The 20,166-nt window shown below is 37.3% G+C and overlaps 2 protein-coding genes and 1 pseudogene across 4 annotated transcripts; 1 reads left to right on the top strand and 2 right to left on the bottom strand.

The window, feature by feature from the left end:
• Nucleotides 1,802–3,431, top strand: LOC105172814 (annotated as a pseudogene).
• On the bottom strand, nucleotides 3,624–11,870 carry LOC105172566. 3 transcript variants are annotated; one of them, XM_011094064.2, is made up of 11 exons: nucleotides 11,252–11,870; nucleotides 10,015–10,243; nucleotides 9,381–9,528; nucleotides 8,563–8,670; nucleotides 8,026–8,183; nucleotides 6,850–7,015; nucleotides 6,575–6,711; nucleotides 5,415–6,102; nucleotides 5,021–5,133; nucleotides 4,278–4,533; nucleotides 3,624–4,099 (listed from the first exon to the last, which is right to left on the bottom strand). In XM_011094064.2, exons 1-11 carry the CDS (start codon nucleotides 11,487–11,489, stop codon nucleotides 3,818–3,820), a joined length of 2,523 nt encoding a protein of 840 aa, XP_011092366.1. In that variant the 5' UTR covers nucleotides 11,490–11,870; the 3' UTR covers nucleotides 3,624–3,817. The 3 variants fall into 3 exon arrangements, with proteins under 3 accessions (XP_011092366.1, XP_020552916.1, XP_011092367.1); XM_020697257.1 differs by lacking the exon at nucleotides 11,252–11,870 and having other exon boundaries at nucleotides 8,563–8,611; nucleotides 10,015–10,152; XM_011094065.2 differs by lacking the exon at nucleotides 11,252–11,870 and having other exon boundaries at nucleotides 9,381–9,536; nucleotides 10,015–10,146.
• On the bottom strand, nucleotides 14,743–19,816 carry LOC105172568. Its single transcript, XM_011094066.2, has 7 exons — nucleotides 19,162–19,816; nucleotides 18,118–18,261; nucleotides 16,869–16,941; nucleotides 16,156–16,261; nucleotides 15,983–16,079; nucleotides 15,346–15,441; nucleotides 14,743–15,265 (listed from the first exon to the last, which is right to left on the bottom strand). Exons 1-7 carry the CDS (start codon nucleotides 19,768–19,770, stop codon nucleotides 15,110–15,112), a joined length of 1,281 nt encoding a protein of 426 aa, XP_011092368.1. The 5' UTR covers nucleotides 19,771–19,816; the 3' UTR covers nucleotides 14,743–15,109.

The raw sequence follows: 20,166 nt of genomic DNA on the forward strand, positions 1-20,166 counted from the left end.
TTGAGTTTAATTACACAATTTTTGTTTTATTTTCATCAAAGCTTATTATAACAATTCCTACATTCAAAAGATGAATAATTCAAAAAAAAAAAATACAATAAAATCCTTTTAAAAATACTCAAAATAGACATGTATGTGAGCGTTAAACTGTGTCTTATTGTTCATGCATGTTGGCTAAAATTGGTACACTCACTAAGCCAAGAAAGATTGCTTCTTCCAGTGTGTTTTTATCAATTTATGGTTGAAAATAGCTTTTCGTTTACAATTTGAAACTGTTTAAATGAAATTAATTTAAATAAAAAATTATAAGCAGTTGTTTTTTTTACTAATTTTTGTAATTTATTAGTAAAATTGAAAATATTGGACTGTATTTTCAAATACTATACTTTCATATTTGTTTAATTTTAAATTTTATTTTCAAATACTTTCAACTTTTATCACAAATTAATTTATAATATTCTAATAATTAATTTCTATTTACAAAAAGAAGTTGTTATTGCAACACCACTTAAGAAATATTCTATAGTTGAATTTTATTTAATCAATTGTTTGGGTATAGAAAATAGTTATGTTAGGGTAAAGGATAATATGTACCAAAAAATTAAATTTGTAGCGAGGAATAAAAAGAAAAATGATTTTTTTAACTGAAATCGATGCATTTTAGAATTTTCCATATTTTTCTGGAGTTTGGATTTGGTTTGTCGCAGCAATGTCGGCGCATCCTATAACTACTCCCCCACGCTTCTGTCGTCTTTTTCTCTCTCTCTCGCGGTCTCTCATGCGCTCACACTGAGAGAGAAAATCAAAATAGCAGGAAAAGGAAGAATCAACCTCTCCAATTTCTCCATGAAAATCTGAAACGAAATCATCAATTTCCAAACAAATCGGGATCGAAAGGAAATAGGGAACAGGAGAAATGTCTCACTCAGTGTTCCAACCAACCCGTATTGCTGCCTTTGCACCAACCCCCAAAACCTTGTCATCCAAACACTTGCTGCCGACCACCGTCGTTTTTCGCTCGTCTTCTGCGGTGGTTGACGGGGACATTATTACGAGACTCTGGCGGTGTTTTCAGGCGTCACCGTCGGATTTTGATGCTCCCTTGTTGTCTTCGTCTGCTCGGCTGATTTTGGTCCCGTTATGAAGGGCCAGTACGCTGCGTTTGGAGCGGTAACTTTGGAGAGATCGAAGCCTGATTTCACGCAGAAGCAAACCAAGTCCAGTCCAGAGGTACGTACTGTATTTGTTTTTGAGTTTATGCTGTTACTTTTCTCTACTGTGAAAGTTGGTGGAATTCTTAAACCTCTGTGGCCGCTGCTTTCTTTCTTTTTTTTGTCGTGAGATACAGTTAAACTGATGATCCATTTGAATTTCATTCGGCACAACCATGTATTCTCGTTCTAATCTTGAACGTTAGGCAATGCATGCAATTGTCTCCTTAATTCTATGAGGAGTTATCAAGTTATTCGTCTTTCAGCATGATCAGTTATGGTGAAAACATATCATAGATTTCTCAATTCAACCATCATAAGATTACTAAAAGATGTAGTCTAATTTAGATTAACAGGTCAAGCTAACTTGCCACGGGTTTATTAACATATAAATTGTACTTGCCACGGGTTTACTATTGGCTGAATCTTTTCAAAGGTTGGAGTATCTATTAGAATTTGCATTACCTATCCAAGTCATACTCATTGTAAAGTGGCAGCATTTTTCAACTGTATATAATAGTTTCATAGATAACTTGCTTTGAAGCTTAGAGCATCTTTTTAACCAGTTGTCTGGAACTCGCTTGTAAAGGATGATAGCAGATCCTGCCTTTTTGTACAGGCTGTTTCTTGAGCAGGCAGCTACAATTGGTTGCGCTGTTTGTGGGAGATCAAGAGTCGTGGGGAGAGGTATCATGTCAGAATTGGGTGATGATGTAAACCTACTGTATTGTTGTCTTCTTTATAAGCATTTGAAATCTCATTGAAGGATAAAGCAGGAAGGGGATCTTGCGCTCGTCAATGTACTCACAGCAACGACTTGCAACGCCATCATTGTTTGGTTACTTGCTCCTTGCCGTTCATATGGAAATACCTTCCAATTTGATTTGCAAAATACACTGCAAAAACTCCCAAGCAATATTTTTGAAAAGGGTTATCCACTTAGAGGATTTGACTTCCACAAGAGGCTCCAGTCATTCTTTTATAAAGCGGCGGAGTTGTGTATGGTGGGATTTATTGGAGGAGCTGCAAAGGGTGCTGCATCAAACCTTGTTGCCAGTAAAAAGGAGGGGAGGTAGAACACTTATGATGTATACAACATGAATAGTTATTATTTCCAACCTAATAGCTGGATTATTCCAAGCCTCCTGGCAAGTTAAGCTATATGTTTTGCAACTGCTGGTTCTGTAGGCTGTCTGTGAGCATTCCTTCTTGAACACCAATGCACTTGGTTATGGAGCTTTTCTTGGTCTTTATGCGAATTTGTATCAGCTCTTGTGTGGTTTTGACCGAGAAGTAACCAGCTACTTTGATGTTATTGGAGTGGCATTGTTCTTTAGCTCAGCCCTGAGGTAATGCATTATGGGTATTCTTCGATCACTGTATGTAGTTTAGCTCATGAGATACTTTATCTTCTCTTTAGGAAGCATTCGATGGTTATACATTGTGATTTTACATTTATTCAGAGTTACACTGATGGTTATTTTTCCATTGTAATATTGGTGGTTATAGCAGATCTGCATTGTTGGTTTAGTCTTTCCACTCAAGACATGCTTAATTTAAATCTGGGATTCATTTTTGTTTCTTGGCTATGTTATTTTTTAAGTCGTACCACATCTATAGTCCATTTTTGAATGTTCTCCCTGGTGTGCTTGCTGCAGTTCGTAAGAATAAAATGTTTGGGGTGGTTAATGTGTACAGGGTCCTGAATGTTCAATTAGGGGAGACCTCTAGGTTGGGTTGGCTTGGCGTAGAGGTTGAGATCCATTGGCTCAGTCAGATGATCTCTTGAAGGCTTACAATAGATCATCAGGAGTTGTCAACCAATCATCCTCAAACTGGTTCATAACCAAGAATGCTATTGTTTCTGGTCTCGGAAATCTTGGGATCAGACAGCGAGAAACCGACTCGAACATGGAGGCTGAAGCATCTCGTTCCAAGGCCCGGAGGAAAAGAACCGTTAGAAGGAAGGTGGCAACAAGTTGAGCTCATTTATTTTCCATAGTTGCATTCAATTCCTCAATTTTGCAGCCTTTAGACCAGCAACAACTACTCGATACACCCTGGCTGAAAAGCAACTGAACTGTGGCGTTTGATTATGCTCCACGCAGAGAGATTCTCATCTCTCATTGGGTCATGGGACGGTCAGCAAACAATGATGATGATATGAGGGGGAGATGTGAATTATTACCAATTCTTTATACTAATAATGGTTTCTGACAAATATAACACGATAGATCTGTCAAAACTGCAGATTGAACTTGCTGTCTGTAGGAGACATTTAACTTGAACTTTATCGGTGATGAGTTCACATCTAGCTCCTGTAATGTTACATGCTGGAGACTTGAGTTACCACTTTTTGATGGAAATTTGGTTTTAAAAGATAAGAATGGGCGTTTATTTTGATCTCCATGGTTGCTTTCAAGAACACAAGAGGAACTAATTAATCCATTTCTCAGAAACACTTTCGCATCCAGAATCCTGCACAACCCATGTCTGCTTTGCAGCTTTGGCAACACATGAAATCCTGAGACATCATATGTGCAAATCTAATGGAAAAGAAGACGAAGAAATCGTCCTAGGAAGTGTGTCCAAACCAAAATTACAGGCTAACTACGGCTTTGAGTTCTTTCTGGTTTTACTTTCTCAACTTGCGTCTTTTGCTCAGTGGCAGACTCCTTGTCCTCAAATGGCAGCACAACAACGGGAGCTGCAGGCACGGCTTCCCACTGCTCTTTCAGAAAGCTCATGAATGCTATTACCATTTGCCTTCGGAACTCAAGTTCCCTTGTGAAGAGATCAAATATCACAAATGCAAGAATGTACTTGAACGGAACAAGAAGAAGAATAGTTGAACCAAGCAGCAGCACCAGAGCAATCTCTGTTGTTACCTGAAAAACATTCAAGATTTTAACCTCATCTCAATGTGATTTTCTAATCACAAAACAGAATCATTCACATGATTGAAGCTCCAAGTGGTATAATTGAGGAGAGACGATTTTAAGAACTGCAAACACAGACATAAAAATTAGCGTGCAGATGTCGATACCATTTTTTTCAGAAAAATACCTGAGGGTGTCCTGCAAGAAGGATGGAACGTATCTTAAGCAGCACAACATTAACATTCTGGAGATACTTCTCTACTTCACGCATGGCCTCCTTCAGAGCAAGAATTTTCTGGATTGTATTTGATGGGGGCTGATCATATATTGTAACTTTTCCGAAAAATCTTCCAAGGCGACCTTGCTCCTTGAGCCCCTTCAGTACTAACATGCCGGCCGACAAGATCATCAAAGTCACCGGAAATGTATACGACAGCAAATTTCTGATAAGAACAAAGATTCCACAATTTGTTAGATTTAAAGCCAAAAATCCTGAAAGAACCTCTAAAGTGTTTATACATGGCAGTACTAATACATATGATGGAACCCTCTTTCCGGACAAGTTTCCCAGGAGGCTGTAAAATGCAATCCACTAATCCGTTATTCAATTGTAGTGCACATTAAGTACCAACGAACACAAAATAATGTGTAAAGAAGGCCAAACAATTATAACCCCGAACAGGAAGGCAAAAGATAAAGTCTGGGTTCAATGTCCAAGCAATCAGGGGGCCACAAATAGGATTTGATTAAAAACTTCCATAGTTCAAGTGATCCAATGATCAGTGAAGTTAGATACTAGAAAGGAGATTATCTCAAAGAATCTATAAACTCTGATAGTTTACCACGGGACAAGCTGCAAATTCCTTATCCTCCTGAGAGATACAAAGTATATGTCTCATAAACTTCTAAAAGGCAAGAGAGAGAGATTACCTGAAAATAAGTGTATATACAAGGGCAAGAAAAGATGCCGTTACAAGAGGATCATCCCACCGCCTCAGTCTTTCGAAATTTCTGGCAGTGAGAGTTAATGGAAGTACAAGTTCCTGGAACGGTAAACCAGTGAAATGTATAACGGAATACCAAATATGAGAATTTAAAATATAACTATCACAGCAAATAGAGTTATGACAAAGGAACTGCAATATAGACCGGGGGCAAATGCAGACTCAGATGAAGTCCTAGATTAATTTGAAACCAAAGACATCATCAATGGAGACACTTGAGAAAGTGTTTCAGGGCAATGCAACCAAACAATGGCATGGCTTAGATTGGGAGAAACAAGCTCTACTAAAGGACTCTAAGATTAGAAAATAGTTATTCTAACCTTAAAAAGGTCGATGTTGCTGGGAATTCCTTCAATCATAGCGGCATCAATGGTGGCTTGTGTTTTCTCAGCTACCTTGTATTTGTCTCTGCATGTCATTGCTGCCTTTTCCACCAATGTCATGTCAGCTACAACAAGGTTTTTGCTAAGAACAACTCCCTGCCTCACTGACGTGTTCCGCCAAAAAGCCAATGAAGCATTGGAACCCCATGATGGCGATCTCATCCATTTCCGCAAGTAGACACTTCCATCTATGTCAAAAACGTGATTGCTACTCTCGGGGATCTCACCAGTGGATCTGACATCTGAATCAGTTTCGTCGTCACTATCCGTCAATTTCTTGATTATGGGTCCACCCCAGAAGTTAACAGCAAGAGTTTGAAGAACGACATCCCCATATGGTGCATTTTGCAAGTAGGAAAACTGAACCAATTTAGTAGGCTCCTCTAAGGTCCTCTTCATAAACTGGAGAGCCTGAAGTCTAGCTATAGCATTTACAGCATGAGTAACTGCTCTATTCTTCCCTCTTTGAGCACCATATATATCAAACACTGATTGATCACCATCCTTGGGTCCATATTCGCGTATAAATTTGTATAAAGAAATAACTTCATTGATGAATGCATACCACACATCCCTTCTCATTTCACCTCCCAAGTCAACAAATTCAAGCACCAATGATTCAGACCTGCGGGAACAAACATACAAATTACATTGATTATTGATCCAGGAAAAATGCTAGATGTGGAGCTGCATAACTGAATTTGAAGTTAGCTGAAAAAACAATCTTTTAACTTCAAAAATCAGTGTGTGCCCGTGTGTTAGGACAGGGGATAAGAATAAATGACAGTGTTATCGATGTGTCAAGGTGTATAGAGTAATTTATTCATCGCATTTTGTTGACTGTGTCGCTTTTTATCAATGTTGGTAAATCAAGGAAGGATTAATGAAGAGAAGGGAATCAAATATGTGAAAAGTAAAAAAGATTGTAGAAATGTTGCATGCAATAGTAAATCTCGTGTGCAAAATTAGCAGGAGGCAACTGATCCGTGCAATTGGTTATAGTATTCACATTCTTGATTGTCTAATACAGGGCCACAGAAATTACTGGTTATGTAGTAAGCTTAATTTGATGTGATAGGTTGGAGAAGCTTACTCACTCCGGACCAGAACTGACAGCAATAGCAGAGTCAAAAAGATTTGATCCTAAAGGTCCAACCTTAGTTTTCTCTACTCTTGAGTCATTACGCGTAAGATCCAACCTTACAGTATCCTTCTCTCCCACCAAGCCAACTGCCTGAAAAGGTACTATAATATATTAAAACAAAGAACAAAACAAGTACAGAGAATCTTTCTCTTTACTTCTCCTTAATATGCCTGAAGTAGCAACTGTATTTTGCAACCCATGGGTATTAAACCAGCTCAATAGACGTACCTCAAAGTAAAGTGCCCTGTCAGTCAACGTGAGCTTCCCTGGCCATGCCATGTTCTTTTCCCATTTTATTACAGGCTGCTTTCGGCTAGAACCAAGGCAGAGGACTTTTTCCTTAGAAACCTGGGGAAACTCCTGAGATTGATATGATTTTCGACCTTCATGCACTCTACAAATTGAGAATAAAAACAAAAGTTGAAATGGTTAACAACAGATGTTGCTCAGGATTTAAAAGTGAGTCCATAGTATCCTTTCATATGAAAAACTAGCAGATCCATGCACGGAAGAATAGAAGTTTACAACACTGCAGCAAAACATTCCAGTATGAAACAAACCATGATAGAAAAATATGGAATTTCTTTTATGCCATTCTCATGAATTGTTTATGATCACAGACAGATTCAATTTCCTTATATAAGAAAATGGTATTGAATCAAAATGTCCTGGATCATTGTTTACTTATATGATTCTGCTTTTGACAATATTCCATAGATCAACTGCAAACCTTCATTTCAAAAGAGCACAAAGGAATGCCTTTGATTCTTCCGACGTTTGAGGAAGTTCTTACCTTTTCAGTAAGTAAATGTTGTAGCTATCATTTAGTACTTCACGTATGAGCCAATTCCAAATGTCACAAGATCAATCCAATGGATTTTCTAAAAGTTACTGGAGTTAGCTTGACTGCAACTAAGAGGGTTGAGCATTACAAATATGGTAACAGAGCAGTATCATGACAAGAATACAAAATGCTATAACTTTCCAAGTTGGCAGACCAAGCTGAATTCATTTATAGTCTTGGTCTTCATTTCGCCGGCAGGTAACTATAGAAAATCACTTTATTCCTCCTCTTGACTTGGACTTTTTCTTCCTAGGATTTAGGCTGTTTCTCGTCTGCATGCTGTCGATGGGGGCAGGAAGGAGGAGGGTGGGTTGAGAGTCGGAGATGGCTCAAACTCTTGAATAACTGGTGCAGTACCTGATTCATTTTGATACTTCTGTTCCATTTTAAAATAAGGCACCGTATACCATTGAGATTCCATCAATGAAGGAAGATTCTGCTGGGTGACAAGGTGAATGGACTTCACTCACATACTAAAGCATTATTATGAATAGATAAGATTTATGATAATCATGAAATGAGCAAGACATATTATCAAAATCAAAACAAATAATGCTCACTTGAGAAGTTCATTGATATATGTTGACCATATGCTGAAAGAGATGCCCTTGTCATCACCAGCAAGAGCTCTGAAAAGATTATGTGCAGTTGGGCAATCAGCCACACCAGAAACAGCAGGAGCAATGCGAACAAATGCCTCTTCTCCCACAAGTTTCCCCTTCAAGTTCAACAAAAACATATTCCTGGTTATAGCAATCAAGACTTGTTTTGTCTAATGGGAAAGTAATTGTTAAATTTCACAAAGTATTAAACAGAAAACACATGCAACGCCAATAGCTTTCGCCTCTCTTCATCTTTGAAGTCAAAAGAAGGAAATGTAGCAGAATGAAGTTGAATCATATTAAAACATAATCATGAAATGTTATTAGCAAATAATAATACCAAAATATTATGTATGATAATACTTTGTCATGTAATAAGGATTTCCAAGGAACGCCAGCATCCTGACCGATTAAGGAACCTACTCAAATAGCCGCTAAGGCGATAGATAAATATTATGAATGAATGACAAACACATGAAGGTCAATGTAAACTACCTGGAAAGTATTCCTCTCCAGCAATTTAGCCTGGTTGTCATTCCTTTTTCTGTAAGGATTCTCCCATGCAAGCATAGTTATAAAAATTAGTCTTTGAAACGCAGGTTCCTGATATCAGAGGTCAAAAGACCAAGTATCATTAAATTTGAAAACCCAGAATAGATCCTAGCCAGAAATGACACAGAGAGATTGGACAGGAAAAATGGGGAAGTTTCTAGGTAGAGGTTGCCTACTTACACGAAATGAGATAGGACGAAGTGTCAAAGTGAGAGGTCAAAGGTAATTGGCATACTTTACCAAAAATTCTTCCATGGTGGCATTCACACTCTGAGATTAGCTACCAATTGGCAAGTTTTTGGCAAGAAGATAGATTAAATCTTTAAATAATCTTTTTAACGCATGAATCTTCACTAGGAAATCATCATCGTTCTATTTCTCTATAAAGAAACTATTTTTTCCTACTGAGATCATAATGACGGACGGAATATCCCTTATATTCGAAACCAAAGGCAAGAGCATAACTATTATCAGTCTCATATCAAAGGAAGCGCTAAGTCTTGAAGAGAGTATGCCCAAAAATTATATCCTTTCCAAATAAAGAAGAATAGTTATATTGTACAAAATAATACACCAATAAAATGAAGAAAACTGATTTTAAATGAAGAAAACTAATATGTATAAAGTTATATGCATGCCTCTGTGTCTGCTTGTGTGTGTGTGCGTGCGCCTGCAATTATGGTACTCAATCGATTCAGCATCCAAATCTCCACTATACAAAAATCTGAATGTGATTCTAGGTTTCAGGCAAGTCTACACACCTTGAGGCTAGGATGAACTTCAGCATTATTCCTTGACAAAAACCTGAAGCAGCAATACTCAACCAAATTGCGTGGATCGTTATAAACAGATTCAGGAATGAGCGCTTTGAATATTTTCTGCATTTTCTGCCCAGTTAATCCATTCATCCTGCATATCTTAGACGTGAAAAAAGTTAAAATTAATTCTTTCATCTCAACAGGATAGATTCTATTAAACCACAAGCTTGTCTTTACACAGAGTAGTTCATGAAGTCATGTTACAGAAGGTAAGAAATTCCTACTTTCATAGTTTACAAGTTGACAACTTGGATGACTATTCTCAGAACATGAGATTCAATTAGTATGCAGCTGTTAGGGGTTTATAATAGCAAGAGTCTCCGAGATATCTGTCCACTAGCCTTGAAATATTTTAAATTCCAAAACAGGCAAAAGCAAAGCTTTTCGTCCAAGTTACAAATAAATTTTCTAAAGTTTTTGTATTGACTGAATAATCCAAATGACTAACGCAAATTTACAGCGACCACACTTTCAAGTCTGCCAGAGAATTCACAATGCACAAAGAATCAAGCACACAATAGAAATCAATGCCCAATGTAAGTTTAAAATTCATAAGAACAAAAATGATTAAATTTACCGGCTAAACTGCTCAATGGAAACAATTGCAGCTTCAGAAAGGTCTCCTCCAGGGGTTCTAGAATCAATAGTCTGTTCAGTAATCAATATATCCTCCATATCTCCATTATCATTCTGAAGGTTAGACCTAGACCTTCTATCATGAACAGATTTTACTATTGGAGAAGTTACTTCATTGAAAAAGCTTTGGGTCTTCGACAGCCACTGGTTTACTGATTCTTGCATTGCATCTGTCAGTAAACAACTTTGTACCGTAACATGTGCCAGATACAATATAATGGCCTAACAGAGCAATCTACTAACAATTAAAATAAGCATGATATAAAGAAATTCAGCTTTTCGAGAATCAATGCATGCTAAGATAACATGGAACAAGAACTATATTCTAGATACATGTTTGGCTCTGCTGGAAAGAGGAAATCTGAAATTCAACTTTTCGAGAATCGATGCAGGTACTAAATGGCTCAGGAAAGTAACCTATTAAAAAAAGTAAAGAAATACATATTAGTGCGTAATGCAGACATAATCAAATAGAGGAGCTGAGTCAGGATTTTGTTCCAACGGATAGCATCCATTCAAGCATACTGATTTTCATTCCTTCCCCAACTCATCCTTTATTCTTTAATGGCTTCTTCTTTCTTTTGTTTGCCAATCAACAAGAATCCATCTTCAAGCACATGCTTACTCTCCAAGTCACATGATCAGAAACCATAAAAAAGCTTTCCTGAATTGATCCTTGTTACAAAGTTAGAATAGGACACAGACAAACCTATGATGCACCTAGAGCTAAATGGTTTTCGCCAGCTTGACAGAGGCGTATAGATTGAGTCTTTCTTTACTTATTACTTGATATATGTTCTATCTTTGTCCTCTTGAACTACCATTGTAAATTTCACAACATTTTCTATTTCCCTTCATGGATATCTCATTGTCCGTAGTTCATAGCCGGTCCACATTCTAAGGTATGTTCCACAATCTTGGTAGCTTTTCGACTTACCTCAACAAAATGTCCATCAATATGAAGAAAATACATAGTTCATGCATGCTGCATACCAATCCGACAAACGCATACAATCCACACTTCCGCTGACAGACGATCAAGAAAGAAGAACTCATACTTAAATACGTAAAAGATCAGTTCTTTGTCGAAAAGCCCACATACAGAAATTCAAGATCATCAACAGACACAAACAAAAAGCAAAGTATCAGCGGTAAAACTAGAGTTTACATGAACTTACGTGCATCAATATCGTTGAACTTCCAATTCTTGTCCCCTAGAGTCTGCCCCACCAGCTTGAACCCAAACTTATTATCAGCAGGAGAAGAAGAGGAGGAGGAAGAATTCGGAGAATTCGAAGAAGCATTCTTTTCACAGCTAACAATTTTGAAATAGAGTTTCTGTTTGTGGCATGGAATTGCGGAATATTTAGGGCATGCCCTTATGTTGGATGTTTTAGCTGGAAATTTGGAGAGCATCTTTTCAACCGGACTCCTCTCTTATCAATCAAGATTCAAGATTTGACTTCATGTTCTCAAGATTATAGAGAACAAGAAGAACAATCTGTTTCATCAGTTTTTCAAGATTCAAGATTACAGAGCAAAAAGAAGAAGCTGACGGTTCTCAAGATTCAAGATTGTGTTTCTGGGGTACAAGATTACAGAGAAGTAGAGAACACTCTACTGAAAATGATGAGCATTTCAGTAGCAGAACAGAAGAACTGGGATTCAAGAAAAGGGGATGTTGCTTACGGAAACTAGGGAAGAAGACAAAAGGGCATTGGATTGATGAGTAGGCCAAGAAACATACGACCATTTTGTACGGTTGGAAATTATTCTTACGAAATTCCAAGTGCCTTTTTTCATTGTTGATTTTCTTGTTAATAGTGTCTTAGAACTAGTTAACAATTCATGGGTCATATAATTCTTTGACATAATGTATATTATATGTTACTTTTTATGTTCTTTCTTGTTAGCGGTCATTGGTCTGGTCAAACATGGCTGGCCTGTCAACTATTCATCTCTGAGTAGGTACCGTATTGCAAAATCAGCTTAAGAGAGATGATATTATCATTAACGTTCTAATACTACAGTCATCATTGATCTTCACATATTTATCTCTTTCAATTTTCAGTTGGTCTGTGGCCCAGATAATCAAACAGTAACTTTAATCGCGGGACCAAGTTCATCTCCATGACAATTACAACTCCACCACAACCCACCAACTCCATGGCCTCTTTCCCACGCCAGCTTTGCATAAACGCAGAGCAAATGTCTCAGTGACCTTCCCTTTTATACCCTAGCCTCTAAGATCAAGAATGACACTTTAATTATTTGAGGAAATTCTGTTGACTATTTGCCCAACTTAATACAATCTAATCCTTTATTTACTTTGATAATCAAAAGTCCGAGCTCGTGGTTCGAGCCCGATACCAATTACTATAATAGATTTACTAATTGAGGCTAGTTAGCTCATTTGGATAAGACTATAAATTTATCGTCTTGTCCAGATTTTCTAAAAAAATTCTCAGTTTGCTCTTTATTATCCCCACTTTCCCTCTCCATATTCCATCCCTTTTTTCATTTACTTCATTCATGAGAAGCTGCAGCGAAACCAAAACACGAAGAAAGGTACAGCTCGCCACCTTTCCTTGCTTCTAGAAATTTTTTTCTTTTTCTTCTTTACGGTGTGTATGGATTTGTTAACAATTGTATTGAGCGAAATTTTATATTTTTAACATAGAGTTTCTTCTCATTTTTTTTCTAAAGAAACTTTGGGCAGCAGGTATAAGCTACCATTGAGGCACAAAAAACATAAACTAAGCTTAACCGAACTAAGAAAAAAAGATAATATGTTTTCTACAAATGTTTCCTAAACCTTTTGTTATATTAATATGTTAATCGGCTTCAGTATTTTAAGATATTACCCGTTCATTTGTTTGATATAAATGATGCATTAAAAATATTTAATATTTATATTTAAAAATATACACTGGTAATATTTATCTTTTGTTCTTAGAATTTTCACACTATGTAACATTAGTTTTGGTTTTGTTCTTGCTGTGAAGGGGAAAAAATTGCAGACCCATGATTTCAACAACTAAAAAAGAAAAAAAGAATTGCAAAATCCATTCCATAAAAAGCACCTCCACAAATAGCTCAATGATTCTGTAGCTTATTAGCCATAACTCTGAACTCATAGCACTTAATTGAAAGTAGTAGCTTGAGTTTAAAGTTCGAGCTTAGAGCTGCTAACTACAAATAAGGAGTCCAACCCCTCCATAAAAAATCCGTGAGCCTTATCCCATTCATTCATAAATTCAAGAATGTTCCAACTTGGACAGTTCTATTGATTGGTGGAATAGCTGCGACGTAGATGCTTCTTCAAGGTAAATTAAAGCAGATAAACAATAAACATGAAAAGGGATTTCACAAACTGTCTATGACGAAATTAACATCAATTCTATATAACTCTTAATGGATGATAAATAAGCAAAATATAGCTCATCACACTATCATCATACCATAAAATAAACCCCATCACGACACATTTTGTTTCCCAATTACATGAATTTCTTTCTTGAAAATGTTAATGAATAGGATTGGTGGGGTACGCCAGGCCCTTGCAGTAGTGGAAGGCATGGGCGACGCACGAAGGCCCAGACAGCAAGCTGCCTAATTGGGCTATTCCCCCTATAAAAATAAATTTAATATCATGTGGGCCGATGGCCCACGTATCAGATATTAAACTGATAAGAACAGATACTACACTTGAACGTATCAGATATTAAACTGATAAGAACAGATACTACACTTGATCTTAGCCAAAAGGCCGAGAAAGGTATGGTGCTTACAGTGAACGCCTGCTGTTTTTATTCATGCCCTCTCTGGCGCTTCTCTTCTTATATAGACGATGTGGGACAAGTAAACCACATATCTCAATAGTGAAATGTCTTCAGAAACTATCTTCACATATTTTGTGACCGATTGACACAATTACAATTGGGGTAAAATTACATTTTAATGTTCTGCTTGACCAAAATTTTAAAATAGTTTCAAAATTAAAAAAATTCGACACATTAGTCATCTACTTATAGGATTTACAAATAGTTTCAAAATTGAGAAAGTTCAGTACATTTAGTTATATGTTCAAGCTTCCGTAGAACATAAGACATGGTACTAATGTCTCGAACTTTTTCAATTTTAAAACTATTTTAAATATCCCATAAAGCAAAGAATTAAAAATATGTCCCCTATCATGTGAAATTGAAAATGTATTTTCGCCTTAAAATATACTTATAAATCATTTTGCCTTCTTATTTCCTCCTCTCACCCCTCCCATTCCAAATTTAAATGTTCGTCATTTGGCTTTCTTTTTTTTTTTCCTCCTCTCACCTCTCCCATTCCAAGTTTAAATTCTTATCTACTTGTATAGATTATTTACTTTTTATTTATTCCATCTTTTTTAATACATTATTTTTTCACTTATCATAAAGCTCGATAAATTATGTTAAATAGTAATAAAATACGTATAAATTATTTTAAACTACGTGTATCAAGTATACCAATATCACTAGTTAAAAAATAGTCCCCTCAAGTCTCAAAAAGCAAAAATTCTCCAATTATAGAACTAGAATTTATCACCAACTGAAAATGACTTGACAGAGAGCGAGAGAGAGAGAGAGAGAGAGAGAGAGAGAGAGAGAGAGAGAGAGAGAGACAACAGTGGAGGTAAAGGAAGAGAAGAGAAAGAAATGGTATTTGATATCGTGATCTGGAGTCTGAACATCTTCAATATGGTTTGAAGGACAGCCAGCACATCTCTAAGTTCACCTTATAAACAGCAACCTAGATAGATACAAGGCTAACAAACTCGAATACACAATGCCTAGTTCTTGTATTCTTCAGAAACATTAAACAAACAAAAAGTAGAAATGTTGAAATAAATATTCACAGGAGTCAGGGACTAGTCGATTTCCCTTGTTCCCTGTATTCACAGTTTCCTCCCTTTCATTGGTATCCCACAGCAGTTCTGTACAAAATGTTGCAAGAAAATTCCATGCAACATTGACCACGACTTTTCTGATCTTTCTTGATTGCTATTGTGTGGGGCTGTTTTCAATGTAAGACGTGTTGTCTCTAACTATTTTCTCGACTGGGTTGTCCTCAGCCCAGACAGCTGCATCTAGATATCCAAGTTCAAACAGCTTATCGAGAATATCGTCTGCTGCTGGCTCAAGTGCCCAATTAAAAAGCTGGAAGTAAGCAAAATGAAAAGGTCAAAACATGTTTTTATAACACAGATGGTGGAATCACTGTGACGCTGCAAGATTACCTCTCGGGGAGTAGCCCGGTTTTCTGGGTTGAGATCGGGGCTGATGCCAATTCCCTGCAAGCCCAAACGACCGGCAGGAAAAGCACAAACACGTACCTGCAGCATAAAACAAGGCCCCTAGTGTACTTGGATGACGTCTCAAGTATGGATTAATACAATATCCAAAGACTATGATACTTTTTGGGCAGCATAATATCTTCTTTTCATGTCCATTCGCCTTTTTTATTCTGTATAGAAATGCAAAAACATGCCTTTTTTCTTTTGGGTATGTTTTCAAGGGAAAATATTTTCACTATCTTGCCCCATCAATCGTTACCTTTCCATGTATAAAATAACAATATATACTTTTAACAACGCATTGATGTGACATCACTGACAACCCAAAGTAATTGCAAAAAAGTAATAGCAAGCTTCCAAAAATGCAACTACATCAACCAACCCAAACAATCTTCCGACTTAAAAGTTGGAAACTAACATTGAAAACCGATAACAAAACCAACCCTAGTAAAACCGAAACAACAACATTGAAAATGAAACCAAACACCCTTAAAATTTCATTGGAAAAAGTAGCAAGATTCACTTGACGAGCTACCTTCAACATATGTTGCAATTTGAACAAAGAAGCCAAAGGACATACCGTTTGAGCAGCCGAAGTTGGTGGCATGAACAATGTTAAACCTCCATCAATACATAGACGGTTTCGAAACATTGTTGCTGGCCTTGGAGCAAGATATCTGCATCAACTTGATTTTAGTTCCAACATATTATCCAATCTAACATTGTAGTTTCTGTGTGAAGGGAGATAATTACCCTGGAATGAAAGAGGAAGTGAAAACTGCATCAATCAGATCTTCTTTAGAATCAAATTGGTCAACCAGTAAACCTTTTGGCCTCCAAAGAATCTGCGTCACAGCAACTGACATGAAACCACAAAAATGCTATCAAAATTCTGCCTCTAGAACCCAGTGAATACTACTTTTACAAAAGAGGTGTACATCATAATCAGTTTGGAATATAATATGTAAAGATTATAATAAATCGGAAAAGATCAAACCAAGAATCTATATCTTGCAAAAAAACACATAAAAGTAGCTACTAGAATACATATTTTGAAACACAAAATGATTCCACTTGGACGAATACCCAACACACAAGGGATACACGCCATGCAGCTACTTTACGCACACATATGCGGGTTTATAGATATACATATATATATATATATATATAACAAATTAAATCTGCAGTCTAGAAGCAAAAATGTATAGTCAGGCACCACCCGTTGAACAGAAAACGTCATAAGTTCTCAACAAAAGGAATGCAGAAAAAACTATGATGCATTAGTAAGGACAAGTGGAACACCTTCCTGAAGACAAGCACAAAACTCTCCTACGGATGCTAGTTTAAAATTTCTCCATATTTATGACCTTTGATGCAACTTTGGACATCCAACTACATCAAAGCTGCCGTATAAACAATAGTTTGACTACCAAAGGTGCCAGGGGGAAGATAACAATACCCACCACGAACTCTTCCACTGGATCTGATATGGGCATCATCTGGAAGAAACTTGTGCAAGATATCTCTAAGAACAGCCTGGGAACAATCAAAACCATCCAGATTATGAAATGCTCAAGTTTCCATGTATTTGATAAGTGTAAATTATGATTATTTTGAGTGTGATGGATTTACTCGATGCTTAACTATGGGAAAATGGACGGCACAGATCAGCAGAAAAGAATAAACAACTGCACCGTGCAATTTGTCACTTGTGGAGGATTAAGATAAGTGTAAGGTACTTTAGGTAGATACTTTTTTTTTAAAAAAAAAAATATCCAGAAAGCTGTTACCATTTACAAAACGGACTGCCCGAACAAGATATTATGGTAACGTGTGGTTGACTCAACCAACCCTATTACAGTTTGAGTAGCATGTTCATTATCACACAACATTAAGCTACTTATTATGAGGAACTCAAAGTAGGAGCATAAAAAGGAAGGAGTCGCAGATTAAACAGATAGTCAATACTATCAAATCTCATGATAATTGTCTCCAGGCCCTGCAGAGGTGAGAAATAAAAATTTCACCCAAGAAACTGCAGTACGCCGTTTCTTCCTTTCTGTTTTCCTATTGTGCATAATCCAGGCAGCGCCCTCGAAATTCATGGTAAGGGTTCTTGGCTTTCAGCCTAGACAAGAGACTGATTCTAATTAAATGGGCAACATATAAACTATGCAGCCTTCAACAAGTCAATATGGGAAGAAAATAATATAAACTACAACTCCACAGGCATGTTTCAAGTTTTGGCAGAGCTAAACTGAAATAGTAGCGGACATCCTTGCACAACCATCCAATTATCTAACTTCATGGGGGGCTGCTATAATCCAGAAGACCCTCGTAATAAATATTGGCATCTATACATTAAGAAAATAAATAAGAAGTCCTAACAGTTAAGTATAGCATGCAGCACTAAAAAGCTTTTCCGCTTGTCACTGCCATTTGTGTTTATGGTGAAGCAGCTAGAATCTATTGACTAATTATATTTTACTCAATTTTATTTCCTGAAAAGGTTCTTGGTTCCCATCCAAGACCCTTGGTCCATTTCTCCAAATGAAAGAAAGACAAAAGGCAAACAGAAACATGCAGGTATAACACTAATTTTGTATTCAACCAAAACTCATCTTATTGAGTGATATTTGTCCAGCATACACAAGCCCATTAATCTTTTCATCAAATGCTTTTGTATTGTAAGACGAGTGGTAGATGTAATACCCCAAGGCGGAATGCAGTCCCTCGAGTCCTGCAATCTTCAGCCAATATCTTGGTAGCTTCAAGTGCTTCCTGCATGCTGGCTCCAGAGGCAATCACCGCACAGACAATGGCACCAGCAGAGGAACCAGCAAGAGGTGTTGTTTCCTGCTCCAAGAAAAGGTACCACAGTTGTGAATAGAAATACAGAGCTCGGATAACAAAAACGTTTCCAGAGACAAGAATTGATTTTACTGATTCAAGAAAATAATGATAAAAGAACACAAAAACCAATTACTTGATCACAAGAGATCAATTGCTAAATATTCATTTTGCTCTATTTCTTAACTCAACAAACAAGTTAGACGACATTTTAATGTTCATTAACTTCCCAACATTGGCTACATAAATTAAGGTAGATTACAACGAGAATATCAAGCAATTCAAGCCCAGCACATCTATGGCTCCATAAGCCCATCAGGCACCAAGATTTAACAACTCTTTTTTCCAGCTCAACTTCACCCATTTATGATGCTAAAAGATTTCAGTTGCAACGAAGATGAATGCAATACATACAGCAGCAATTTCAAGTGCCGTCGTCCAAAAAGAAGGCATCAAAGTTTCAAAATCAAGCACCCACAGCGAGTAACCATGACTATCAACCAGCCATGGAAGTATCAAATTCTCAGAAGGGTGGGTACAAAAGATCAGCAGTGCAAGAGGACCTTTAGGATTATTCCATGCAAAAACAGAACAAATTCTGCTTGTAAGAACATTGATCATTTCAAAAATTTAATATTAAATGTTAACTTAGTGAAAACTTTCTCAAGCTAAAGAGAGAGAGGTATAGAATTGTACAAACATAAAACACACACACACACACACACAATGAATCAGCACTCGCGAATGCTTTACCATGGACAGTTACGAACCTCAGTAGAAAATAAACCACTAACATCAGCATTCATCAACAATATAGCAAATTCCACAAACACAAAGTAAGTACGCCATTCAAAAAGAAGAACACACATTAAAAGACAATGAATTGAATTCTAACGGACACACAACCTTGATATAACCCTTCTGAATGAGAAGCTGAGCCACCCCAAGATGGTAAGGAAACAAAAGCCCAGCAGCGGAGAAGCTAAACCCGGGACTAGTGACAGCCTTGCGCCGCCGCTCTGCCTCCACATCTTTCACCCTCTGTTCCCACACCACCTCCGGCTGAACCGGGTCTTCCACCACTGCTACAATCCTCTCCTTCCTCCGACGCCTCCACAACCACTCCCCCCCCTCCTCCTCTTCCGCAAACATCATCTCACTCCCGTCTCCTCCACTCACACTACTCCCTCCCTTGTTCAAAATTCGCGACGCAATCCCGAGGAAGATCTCCCCGGTGGCAACAGCCAAAGACTTTTTCTCCTGTGGTGGGGAAGGGGTGACGCTCTGGTGCTGTGGCGGCGTGGCTTTGGTGGAGAAAGCAAGGCTGCGAAATGGGACAGCAGGGGCGGCGGTGGAAGGGTGGAGGAAGAAAGAAGAGGCGGAGGAAGGCATCATCGGTTTAGCGGAGAAGAGGGTGGTTGTTGAGGGGGGAGGGGAAGGGGCCATCGTCAGAAACATTGAAATAAACGCATTTTTCTTCGTAGCCATCAAAACTTTGAAAGTAACGCTTTTCATCAATTCATTACAGTTCTCGCGGAATTTGGGATCTTTTTTCTTTTCCTTCTGTCCTTTTCCTTCACGTTTCTGTGTTGTTTATGTTGCTTACGTATGTACATGTTTATGGTGAATTTTTTTTTTTTTTTTCTTTCGTTTCTTTATTTATTTATTTTTTACTCTTTTAAAGAAACAATTTCTGAATTCATGGAACCTTGCTACCCAGCTTTTTCCCCCAAAGAGAAAAATTATAGCGGTTAAATTCATATTATAGTCGGAAGTCTTATGCATTGATTGTACATATGATTGTTACGTATTTTTTAAAAAAATAAATACCAACCAATCATCTAAGTACTCAATATTAATATTTTGTAATGATTCACTTTCCATATGGAATACTATTTCGGGTAAGTTACA

Source organism: Sesamum indicum, linkage group LG10, assembly GCF_000512975.1.
Source record: "Sesamum indicum cultivar Zhongzhi No. 13 linkage group LG10, S_indicum_v1.0, whole genome shotgun sequence".
Lineage (NCBI taxonomy): Eukaryota > Viridiplantae > Streptophyta > Magnoliopsida > Lamiales > Pedaliaceae > Sesamum > Sesamum indicum.

Bases quoted from the DNA above. Each gene is read 5' to 3' on its own strand.
- LOC105172568 (XM_011094066.2), bottom strand. From the start codon at position 19,770: ATGAAAAGCGTTACTTTCAAAGTTTTGATGGCTACGAAGAAAAATGCG. The intron at 16,942-18,117 runs GTATTACATCTA...GATTGTTCCCAG, and splicing joins GGACTGCATTCCGCCTTGGG to GCTGTTCTTAGAGATATCTT. The intron at 16,080-16,155 runs GTAATTATCTCC...AAGTTGATGCAG, and splicing joins ACTTCCTCTTTCATTCCAGG to ATATCTTGCTCCAAGGCCAG.
- LOC105172566 (XM_011094064.2), bottom strand. From the start codon at position 11,489: ATGCTCTCCAAATTTCCAGCTAAAACATCCAACATAAGGGCATGCCCT. The intron at 7,016-8,025 runs GTGAGCATTATT...CTCAATTTGTAG, and splicing joins TATATCAATGAACTTCTCAA to AGTGCATGAAGGTCGAAAAT. The intron at 4,100-4,277 runs GTATTTTTCTGA...AATGTTTTTCAG, and splicing joins TTCTTGCAGGACACCCTCAG to GTAACAACAGAGATTGCTCT.